The sequence below is a fragment of the Cyprinodon tularosa genome, unplaced genomic scaffold (genome assembly GCF_016077235.1).
Source record: "Cyprinodon tularosa strain WSP-4 unplaced genomic scaffold, ASM1607723v1 ctg90, whole genome shotgun sequence".
Taxonomy (NCBI): Eukaryota; Metazoa; Chordata; class Actinopteri; order Cyprinodontiformes; family Cyprinodontidae; genus Cyprinodon; species Cyprinodon tularosa.
This window is the reverse complement of record NW_024039674.1, coordinates 1,479,085-1,490,907: the sequence shown is the minus strand read 5'-3', so window position 1 is coordinate 1,490,907 and position 11,823 is coordinate 1,479,085. Positions and strand designations below refer to the sequence as shown.

Below are 11,823 nucleotides of genomic sequence, written 5' to 3'. Positions count from 1 at the left end.
ATTTGTAAAACAGCTGGGTCTTTTATCTCTGTATGGTATTTTCTGTCAACATCTCTTAAATGTTTCTGATATTTGAGAATTAAATTGGCAGTCATTGTTTCACCTTGACCTAAACTCTTTAGTTTAAAGTAAATATTAACTGTGTTGTCAGAGAAGTACTATTCCCTATTGGGGCTGTCAATTTAAAAAAACTCAGCATGCATAGCTGTATGTGCTGGTTTTGTAATGTCAAAAATATTTGCAGATGTTCGCAGAGGCTTTCTCAGAAACCACATGCTATGAGCAGCAGGAAGTACAGCGTCAAATTGGAAATGTGGCCTATTAGATCATCAACTTTTAGGAGTGCCTATCCTAAAACTGGAATGGCTTGTTAGGCCAAGTATGGCAGATTGTTGTAACAAAAAATCAAACCACACATGACTCATTACTGCTTTTAATAATGGAAAAAGGGAAATAAGAAATATTTCAAATAACTATCGGGCCAACATGATATATACAGCTTTATTTTATTTGATATTCCAAAGGTCAGGCTGGATGTGTATAGACATTTATTAAGACTCAGCTTTTCCTGGCTAGAAGAAACAGAAGTTCTTTTTTTCCCCTACAGTTAGCATTTTGGCAATGTCCAATAATGGTTTTCCTTAGTACTTTTATCGCGCAATTAAGGCTGTAGGTTTAGCAATAAATTCCATTTAACTTTTTTTTTCTTTTTTTTTTTTTTTGCTATTTAGAACTGTGTTAATGACATCAAATATAATTCCTTTTCGTTATCAATTTTTTAACCAAAACCTATCAATTTTCTGATGTCGACTGAATTATTTTACTCTAGTAAAAGTCAGTCAGATATACTTAAGAACAACCCAGACAGATGTAGCCATATTGATCAAAATCTAAGCTGAATTTGACAAATACAAAAAGATAAATATATGTCAAATAAAAGAAAAAAAAAGAAAAAAAATTACAAAAGTTATTTCGACTAAGTTAAAATTTTTTCCCATGACATTTAGACAGGAAAATATTATTAGGATTTTATCATCAACAAATTCATAATATTATTCTATATCCTATTTTTCTTACCCTGAATGCTGTTTTTTGTTGTTGTTGTTTTTTTTTGTAACAGATATTATTCTCTGAATTAATGAAACCAAAGATCCCGTATAGCATTGTGTATTAAATTGGTTTGCCCTACTTACATCACTTCCTCGACATTTTGTGCACCGTGCGCATACGATCGTGTCGTCGCCCTGATTGGACCGATAGAGAACCAGGGCGGGTTATCAGTTACACTATCTGTGTTGTGATTGGACGTGGCTTCAAACTGGGAAGTACGCCGGTGTCTCCCTGGTTGCGCAAGACGCCATTTTGGAGTGGCAGAGAAAGATAACGCAAAGATCGGGTTGCTGTCTCTCTAAAGGTAATATATAGAGTAGAGACAATCTTTTTGTACTCAAATGTCGCTTTGTGTGTGTTTTATATGTTTATGTTGGAATTAGTCGATTTGAGAGGCTTTTTGAGTGACGTCACTGTTTTCTGTGAACAGTGACGCGGCAGTTCGCTAAGGGCAGTTAGCCGCCGCGCGCTACGGCAGTTCCTGTCACGGCCCACCTGAAAACAGCTACAGTGGGATCCCTTTACCGACCTTGGCTTTGATTGCAACTCCGATTTCAGACCAAGTGTTGGAAATCTCGGTAATGTGTTGGTTTTCTTCCGACAGCGCTGCCTTTAAAACTGTTACCGAATCTAGTTAACAGTAAGCCAATGCATCCGCCCTTATGGAAGCTAACGTTGCTAAAGCTACCTGTCGTTTACTTTTGATAAATGTCTTTTTTTGTATACTTTAACACCCTGTCATCCTAAAACACTTGTTTGGGTTTTAGGCCGCGCTATTACCAAATAACCGAGAGCAATTTTTCTCTATATATGTATAACCATTGCCGAGTTTAACAGTCGGAGCGGGCCTATCTTATCAACTAGCTTGTTAGCTTCGAAGCTTATCCGGGTGAACGAAAGCTGGATCAGAGTAGCGGCCTATGAAATCAGTCTTAGTTTCTCTCACGTTCCCCTTTCTGTTTCAAAGGGACATATAGCTGTGTGTTCGTGTCACATGAAAGATGGATAAACATCCGGTAGAAGAATCAGAACCTAGCAAATGTCCTAAAATTGTTGATTGTCTCTAAATGTCAACAGTGCGTGAAACGACGTCTCGTTTAAACGGAACAAAATGTTTTAGAGAGCGTAATAGTCTAAATCTTTGTTTGATCCTTCTTGAATAAAATCCTTTCTCTTTCCGATGTTACCAAAGTCTTTAAGGTTTTTCTTTCAAAATAACCTATGATTCAAAATCATTATACATAGGTTATACAGAATAATTGCAACCATAGTAAGCAAATGGGTATTAGCTTATATTTTAAATCTTAACTTTATTGGGATGAAGGAAATTGATACATGTATTAGTGCCTTTTTTCCCCATTAAATTTCAGAAACTAATTCATAAAAAAAAAAATCAGGAAGTTCGAGTGTTTTTTTTTCTTTTCTTCCTGGTCTTAATTTAAATATTAATCAGTGCAAAATCTCTAAGTAAAAATAATATAACTTTTTAAAAGGTGTTTCAATAGAAAATGTCAAGCATCCTTTTTGGTAAGGTGAAAATGTTCATGTAGAGCTTCTTTGATTTGCTGCTGAAACTAAATGTTCAGTAGGTATAACAATATTTTGTATTAGGTTCTGATAGAGTTATAGAGACTTATATCTGTTTATTAAGATAGATATGTTCAATCTGCTTTCATTTTTTTTTTTTTTTTTTTTTTTTTAGAATAAATTGTTTATTATGAAGAATAAATGTTTTCAACCCATAAGTAATTTCCCTCTGGGATTATTAAAGTATGTCTGATTCTGATTTCTACTAAAACTTTATAAACTCTCCAAACTTAAAAGGAGTTTTCCTGATTTCAAGAAGGTGTTAGAATTGTTCTCTAAATGGAAACCTTGGTGTTGAATGTTGATTTTTTTTTCCCCAAAGTAAAGGTGTTGTTGTGATGGACCTTTTCTGATACAGATATGTTTGGAATGAGATGATGTTTAGGTGCTAAACTTGTTTGTGTTAGTAAATAACTGTTAAATTTTCTGGCAGAAATGGGGATCCAGGGCAATTTTGTACATGGTGTTCCCATAAACTGTGTACTCTACTTAACTGCTGCATTCTAACTTGATATTCATGACGGTTAGATGTTTAAGATGGATTATGAAGTTGAATAATCAAATAATTATGTTTTGTTGTTATACGTTTCCAATTTTTTTTTTTTTTCCCAAGATGGCCACCTCATATAGTTTAGTATAAGGTTTAGTAGTATAGTTTTAAAAAGAAGTGGAAATGTGGTTCCCCAAGCTTATTGTTTCTGCCCTAACAGAAGTACTTTAAGCAATTCTATATATTTTTTGTCTTGCATTATTTCCTCTTTGTGGGACAGAATTGACTCTCACTGTTTTCCTGAATACTTTTTCTAATTAGAGATCACTTCTTTTCTAATTGATGAATGCTAGAGAAAACGGTAGGATCCTAACGATGTAACCCTCCTAACCGCTTTCCTTTCTTCTTTTACAGCTTTGCCACCATGGGGAATGTATTTGCAAGCTTGTTCAAGGGCCTGTTTGGCAAAAAGGAGATGAGAATTTTAATGGTCGGCCTCGATGCTGCTGGAAAAACAACAATCCTATATAAACTGAAGCTCGGAGAGATAGTCACCACCATTCCCACTATTGGTATGTGTCGTTTTATCAAAAGACAAATGTTCTTATCACATTTTATCTGGTTGATACAGTGTGTATCTGTATGCCACATCACACAAAGTTGATAACGGATCTAAAAAAGGAAGTGTTTTTCAATTTACATTTTTTTTTAAACCGTGTTTGTAATATTAAGAAGTGAAAATAACCTAAGATGTTTGAAACCAGACATCAGTTAACCAGCTCAAGTTAACTTGTTTTTAAAAAAGTTGTTTAGTTCTTTTGTCAGTTTCAGAAGTGTTAAATTGTTTGCAGGTGGATTTTAATCTTTATGCAACATGTTTATTCTCACTTTAACACTTTACACAGAGCTTTCCGTCAGTGACTCATTGGTGCTTTTTTTCCCTCCTCTTTGCAGGTTTTAATGTTGAAACAGTAGAATACAAGAACATCAGCTTTACGGTGTGGGATGTTGGCGGTCAGGACAAAATCAGGCCGCTGTGGCGCCACTACTTCCAGAACACTCAAGGTGAGGACTTCTGTCAGAGCAGGCACTGGTCACTGCTGCCTAAAGGCAGAGGAGATGATCCTAAAGCAAGCGAAGCAGTGACTCACGCAGCATTGTTCCACTCTCAAAGGATGTATTGTGTGACTCCTCCCTTCCTGAACTCTAATTAGTCAGAATAATGGCAGGGAACTTTAGACTGTTGTTGCTGTCTTGTTTGGTTCTTGTTGATTTTCTGGGTTTTCTATAGTTTAGGCTAACATTAGCCAGCGAACAGGGTTTTAGTTTATTCACAGCTACTTGTCAGATCAGTTTGGTCATCTTGATGCTTTCTAATTATCAGTTTAGCAGCCAAAAAGTAATACTTGATTTTAAACTGAAGCGATGGAGCAGGTTAGTCCTCGCTGTGGTTAACGGACTACTGAAATACTCGCTTTTGAGGGGGATTTAGCTCTGCAGGTATAGACTAAGCACCAGCTCTTAGAAGTGAGTGGACTCATTGTCTGGTTTTGAAAAGATGGGAACCCCCATGTGTGATGTGATGTTTGCAACTAAAATATCAATATGACGGTTAGCACAGCATTGGTTACGCACTGAATTACCTTCTGATGTCCTCAGATTAGAAGCTGTCTCTGTGAATGAACTTGCTGCATGTCAAACGTCTGCCTCTGATCTCAGAGTTTTATCCTGTATCTTTGAAAATTCAAGGAATGTGCTGAATAAGGATGGTGTAAAAGAAAAAATACATGTATGTTTTTTTTTAATTAGTGTCAGTTGATGCTGTGTTGGTCAGTGTAGGCATTATTTTGCTTATATTTACATTGTTCTTTATTTTATATCAAGTTGAATTTCCCTTACTCTGCTCTGAATTAAACCAGACTTTTATCTATCTATCATCTATGTATAATGTTAAATGTTGGTTTTTAGTTGTATTAAGCCTAAATAGTTTTTACTCCCTAAATATGTTTCCAGTAACCAGAACAGTGGAGTAGAAAACTGCTTCACCTGTATGTTTGTTTTTTACTGATCTAAGAGCAGATTTTATTTTTTTTAATGCTACATTAAAAGTCTCAACAATTTTTAGGCCAGTTCGGGTTCAGACTTGTGTTGGGCAAATTGCATTTGTAATTTAATCGCAATTTAACAAAAGACATTTTTCAAATTGCAGAATATTAGTCACATTACATTTAACAAGACTAAGATTGTTTTTTCTCACTCCAGTCCTTTAGGTGGCGATAATATGCTTAAAGTTCTAGTTAGCATGTAGATCTATGCATGCAAAGACAAATAAGCTCTTTTCCAAACAAAGGTTACAGTAAAGTCCTGCAACGGTGGACTCTGGACAGGCAAGCTTTCAAAGTCAAGGAAAACCTGAAACCCTGGAGTGAAACATCTACATGCTTGTGGATAGGAAATCGAAATGAAATTACAATATTGGTTTTATTTATTTATTATTTTTTTGTCAAAATCTTTCAGCCCCCTGTTCAGACTGACAGTTTTTTGTTACCTACACAGCTTAATAAGCAGCAAGTCTGTTTACATTTCAGGTTCCTAACTATGTCACAGATAATTCGGGTTAATATCTGAGTTATTACCAGCTGGGGTTAAGTAAATGGTGTGCAGTGAGGAAATGAAGGGAAAATGCAAATCAGAGTTTGGCTAATGTTTCGTGTGGCTTTGCTCAGATAAATGTCTTCTGTCTCTGCAGGGCTTATTTTTGTGGTGGACAGCAACGACAGGGAGAGGGTGAACGAGGCAAGGGAGGAGCTGTCCAGAATGCTCGCCGAGGACGAACTGAGAGACGCTGTGCTGCTGGTTTTTGCAAATAAACAGGTGGAGTCACTTTTTGATACATTTTCATGTCACTTGAACTTTGTGATTTAAAAAAAAATAGATGAGCAGATTTCTACTTCTTCACAAATTCATAATGAATCAAAGGCACAATTTAAAGCCATAAAATAGTTTTGAAAACATTTTTTAAATTGCTGACTACATCCCTCTTTAAGTAGACTGATCAGATCTCATAGATGGTTACAGTAGTTATGAAGTTATGTGGAAGAAGCTTCCTAAGAGTTATTTATTCATCATGAGGGTTAAAACTGTTCCCAGTCAGTGTGTTTTCTAGCAGTATGAGCAGCCATATTCATCACTGTGTGTGTCCCCTTCTCCAGGATCTGCCCAACGCCATGAACGCTGCAGAGATCACAGACAAGCTGGGCCTCCATGCTCTCCGTCAGCGCAGCTGGTACATCCAGGCCACCTGCGCCACCAGCGGAGACGGCCTCTACGAGGGCCTGGACTGGCTCTCCAACCAGCTGAAAAACCAGAAATGATCCATTCCAACTGTTTTTGTTTTGTTTTTTCTTTGGTTTATTATTTTTTTTCCTGTTTGTGGTTTATTTTATTTTCTGTTCCGACACCGCTGCAGCACCGGATCCCGGCCCCTCTGCACCATCTCTCTCCCCCCAGTTCCCAGACCCAGCTCTTTCTTTCGAGAACTTCCTTCCTGCTTTCTCCTCTTGGTCTGTACTCTTGGGGCTCGAGCCTGTGCTGCTTGTGTCTGTGTGTGGGTTGTGTGCGAGTATAAGGGTGAATGCGTGTGTGTTCAGCAAGCGTGAGTGTGCGTGAGGGCGTGAAACTACGTGTGTGTGTGACGGCTGGGATTGGGAGTAACCCTGGCGTGCCTTTTACACACCTCCTGTGGAATCAGCAGTCCGGTTTTCAAGACCCTCTCCACCCACCGCCTAATCCCCCCACTCTGTCTTGCACGGCCCCCTCCCATCTCCCCACCCCAAGTCTGCAGAGGAAGCATGGTTTTCATACGGCTAAGAAAGAGCAAGGGTGTAAGCTCTCCCCCTCCTCCTTTTAGTCTGATCTGTTAAGTGAAGTGCTCAGCCAGTGTAGATTAAATGCTAAATGTTTCATTTTAACCTCCTTGATTTGAAAACCCACCTATAAGAGATTCAGTAAATTGCATCTTAACCTGTATCAGGTCGAAGCAAATCAAAAAAAGTGTTAAAACACAAAAAAAAAGGCAGTTCATCCTCGGTCATTCTAGTGTCATTTGAAAATCATGCTGTTTGTTTCATTATTATATTGGAAATAAAGCAGATTATTCTTATTATTGATGGCTCTCCATGGACACTAACTCCTCCCCGAAGCACAGGACAGGCCAGCGATCTTTAAAGTGAAATAAAAACTTGTTTTCGTGTGCAGCCTTCATGCTTTTTAGCGTCCTTGCTAGCCCTCCTTTAGTTCTCCTGGTATAAATTGGATTTTTGAGTTTGAATCATTCTGACGGTGTTCCCACTCTTGTCATATTTTTGCCTGAAAACAAGAGCTTCACATTATTCTCCTTTCAAGAGATGTTACATGTTTATTTTCCTGTCATAGTTTTAGCATTTCTATTGTAAAATGACTGCTGAACCAAAAGCATTTGAGCAGCATGACAAATCCTGAACATGGGCATACTGAGAGCATCTCTGAGGGCCTGAGCTGATATTTCTATTTTCCTTTTTTTCGCCAACGGTTGACAGTTTTACTTTGAAACCTGTAAGCATCCAGCTGTTTTGATTTTTTTTCATTCTCGGGATGAAGGATTGGCACCAAAAAAAAAAAAAAAAAATGAAGGCTCTTTAACTGTGAACGGTCTAGACGAGAAGAAAGGGAAAAATGGCTGGAATATCTGGGTGTCTAAAGGCCGGTACTCCTCAGTTATATTGCTGCGTACTTTAAAATGGAGGAGTACACCAGTCCTCCTCCTCCTGTTGTCAGAGAGAAGTACGGACTTGGTGGTAGACCTGTCGAGGGGAATCTGTGTGCAGTTACCTGGTGCTGAGACTCAGCAGGCCACCTCAGTGTTGAACCATGGGGGTAAAAGCTGGCACTTCTGTCAAGGATGATTGTAAATCTGTAAGTTCCCCTGTAAACTGTTTCCGTGGGGATTTCCTGAACACATTAATAAACATGATTTGATCCAAACTCAATGAACACTGTCTTTTTTTTTCATATCAACCAAACTTCTGCATGATGCCTGTGTATAAAAGATGATTAAAACTGTCCTGGTTTACAAAGTGACAATAATTGCTTCAGATTGTCCAATGTAGGTTCCCTACAGTTGTTCTAGATTTGCTAGTTTTGCCGATGACGTTGAGATGAGGAACCTTAGTCAACAACTGGAACAGTTTATATAAAAATAACCCAAATACAAAAGGTCCAAAAGAATTCCTAACTTATCTTAAACTCTGATGCTCCATGTTAGGCATAAAAAGTAAGAACAACAAACAAGACACACATTTAAATTAGTTTAAAGGATTTTTCTTTTGAATTTCTGATGTTCCTTAATGACATTGTGAAAATGACATTGAAATGGCTGAAGAACTCTACAGTAGTTTTTAATGAGGCCTTCTGGTACCACATAAGACCCTGAGATAGCTACTTGTCAGCATATTTATCAATATACATTTCTTTATTTCTGGGACTGCATGATTTTCACGGCTTCCTAAATAATAATGCTGAATCCATATTTAATTTTTACTCCAGAAATGATGACAAATGTAACATTTCTAATATTAAAACAATTAAACGAACAAAAAAATAAATCAGAAGTTCAATTAGGCAAAGATGAATTACAGATGCGTGAATGTTTGTGTTTTTTCTGTTAACGCCACAGACCGAAACGTTTTCTTTGTTCAATGAGCAGGAGGGCCAGTTAAACTTGACAAAAACCGAACAATAAAAGCTCACCGGTTTCTGTTAATGTTAAACCGCTAAGGGGAGACAAAGGCCAATGTGCTTAGATATTTGTTTTTATAAACATGGAAGGTAGAGCTTATTTTTAGACATACCCAATAATATGAACAGAATTATATATATTTACCTTCATGAATGTTTAACAATTTAAGGTATTGTAGTTTTTTTGACCAGGAAATTAATCAAATTATTTATGCTAACTATTCAATTCAGTTTATTTATATAGCGCCAATTCACAACACATCATCTAAAGGCACTTTACAGTTCATCAGATCATACAGTGAAATTGATTAAAATTTTTCCATCTAAGGAAAACCAGTTGATTGCATCAACTCATTGACTAGAAGGAAATCCCTCACATTAAGCATGCTTGTAGCGACAGTGGAGAGGAAAAACTCCCTTTTAACAGGATGAAACTAGAGGTGGGCGGATCGATCCCAGGATCGATACTATCGATACCAACGCTGGTATTTATATTGAACAATATTCGTTTAACAAGATCGATACTTTTTATCCTCTCTCGCGCGCGCTGACTGCTGCGGAGTCACCAGTTTCCCCATATGTGTAACAGCACTTTGCTCCCCCTCCCCTCTCCTACAGTCACATGGCTCAGCGGCGCCAGCCAATCAGCGCGCAGGCTTAGCTTGGCCTGCCCACTCAGCACTACGTCACACAGACAACCGCGCTGCCGGTTGCTGGGTGAGTGCTCACTCAGACTTGGATGGAGAGAGAGACCAAAGACCCGCCTCCAGCCTCAGACAGACATCTTTGACCCAAGCGTTTCAGTCCTCCAGAGAATATCCAGGTAGATAACAGTGGTCATCGTCTGCAGCACTTCATTATACATCATATATTACTCAGAAAGTGTAGTTAAGACCTTGAAAAAACCCAGTACATTTATCCCATTAAAAATTGTTAGCTAAAATAAGCTAACATTAGATAATCTCTTATTTATTCCACGATTGAGAACTTTATAGAAAAAAAGCAACAGGCAAGTGCAGCTTAAATGTAAAAAGTATCGGTATCGGTATCGATATCGGCGATACTGACCCAGTATTTACTTGGTATCGGATCGATTAAAAAATCCCGGTATCGCCCACCTCTAGATGAAACCTCCAGCAGAACCAGGCTCAGTGTGAGCGGCCATCTGCTGAGGCCGACTGGAGTTCAAGGAGACAGAAGCAGAGAAACAAAAAGCAGCTGTAAAAGGTGACCCATCCAGGAAACACACAGGAGGACGAGGAGAGCACATCCAGCCAGTCACAGTCAGAGAAACAGGACTTCACTGAAAAACAGGCCGATCTCCAACATCTATAAACAAACAAACCAACATACAAATGGTAAATTTGATGGAGAATGTTAAGAGACAAATAAATGCAGTTCATACATTTATTTACAAAACCATTTCTAAATATTCATTTCATTCTTATCCAGTGGTCTGGGATAATGACCCCAATTAAAGTCCTTATTCAACCAATATGAGGTCAATAGATCCTTTACAGAAATTAAAATATACAATAAACATTTGTATAAAATAACTGTCAAACACGACTGCTTGGTTTGTTGCATTTTGGATGTTATTGCACCAGAGTAAATTTTATTATAGAAGTGTTTTTGTACTCAGCCAATAGGTTAGGTCATGAGTCTCCTCTTGTGAGCCAGAAACCAAAAAGTTTGAGAACCTCTGGAGCAGTGAATGCTAGTAGGATTTCAGTTCAGTTCCTGGTGGAGGTGACTACATTACTCATGGAACTGCATAACAGTATATATTGTATTTTTATTGCATTTTAGTAATAATATCCTTGATTTTCTTCCCCAGGTCTTTCCAAATGTTCTTATGTGTGCGTGTTGTTCTTTTTGGGTACACTGACTTCCTTCCTCAGTTGAAACTATTAACTGTTACATTTTTTAGGGATTTAATATTTACACTATGTGTCAAAATACTGATGCTGTGTGCTTAAAAGTGCAACATTCTTTCATTACTTTTCCCACACATAGGAATACCAGTGGCGGTTCTTGACGTAATGTTCCAGGGAGTTAAGGGCAGACAAAAGCATGAAACAAACAAAACAGGGCAGGGGATTCAAATATATTAAGAGAGCTGCATAAAGTCAAATTTCCATTCAATTAGGTTTAATTAAAATTATATGTATTCCAACTTAAAAATATTTATTTTTGGCTTGAAAATGTTCATTTGGATTATCCTTAAAATCCCTTAGCATAGCAAAAAAGCAACTCAAAATATTGTAGCTATATAAATATCTAAAAGATCAAACAAAGCTATTATTTAAAATATTTGGTCAATATTCATTCATAATTTAGGAATTTTACGTATTTTAACTTCATTTAAGTTAAAATTATCATTTTCTATAAAAATCAGAATCAGAGCTCAAGAAAAACGGATAAATTCAGCTGTAAAACTTAGAGTATTTTTTTTTTAAACATTTAGCAGATGAAAATTGTGATCCTATCTCAATACCACTGAAGCTGTCACCTTTTTGTTTTTAGATAATTAGTAAAACAGAATCCTTTTAAGATGAAAAAAATGAAATAGATCCAATTAAAGGACCTATCAGAAACCTATGTCCTACCCTGCTAACATGAAACAATTGTGTTAAAGTAACTAAAAATGATTAAGTAAATGCCAAAACAGGTTGCTTTATTATATCATCATTAGAATTTATTTTAGTAATATGTCTTAAGTACACAGGGGCCATAACAGGGACCAGAAACAACCGCCCATGAGGCCAGCACCTACCTTTTCCTCTGAGTAATGGTTGGTTTTATTTTATTTTTTTCGTACTTGATAGGTAATATTTTCTCCAGGTTTTAGGGCAGCATAA

The 11,823-nt window shown here is 37.2% G+C and overlaps 1 protein-coding gene across 2 annotated transcripts; it reads left to right on the top strand.

Moving 5' to 3' along the window:
- Positions 1-1,258: 1,258 nt before the first annotated feature.
- On the top strand, positions 1,259-8,214 carry arf2b (ADP-ribosylation factor 2b). Of its 2 annotated transcripts, XM_038274112.1 has the most exons (6): positions 1,331-1,414; positions 1,541-1,688; positions 3,602-3,759; positions 4,142-4,252; positions 5,937-6,061; positions 6,400-8,214. In XM_038274112.1, exons 3-6 carry the CDS (start codon positions 3,612-3,614, stop codon positions 6,559-6,561), a joined length of 546 nt encoding a protein of 181 aa, XP_038130040.1. In that variant the 5' UTR covers positions 1,331-1,414; positions 1,541-1,688; positions 3,602-3,611; the 3' UTR covers positions 6,562-8,214. The 2 variants fall into 2 exon arrangements, with proteins under 2 accessions (XP_038130039.1, XP_038130040.1); XM_038274111.1 differs by lacking the exon at positions 1,541-1,688 and having other exon boundaries at positions 1,259-1,414.
- The last annotated feature ends 3,609 nt before the right edge of the window (positions 8,215-11,823 follow it).

What these genes read in the sequence shown, in the direction of transcription:
- arf2b (XM_038274111.1), top strand. Translation starts at nt 3,612, where the DNA reads ATGGGGAATGTATTTGCAAGCTTGTTCAAGGGCCTGTTTGGCAAAAAG. An exon ending in CACCACCATTCCCACTATTG is followed by an intron (nt 3,760 to 4,141) that starts GTATGTGTCGTT and finishes TCCTCTTTGCAG; the next exon opens with GTTTTAATGTTGAAACAGTA. An exon ending in TGGTTTTTGCAAATAAACAG is followed by an intron (nt 6,062 to 6,399) that starts GTGGAGTCACTT and finishes CCCCTTCTCCAG; the next exon opens with GATCTGCCCAACGCCATGAA.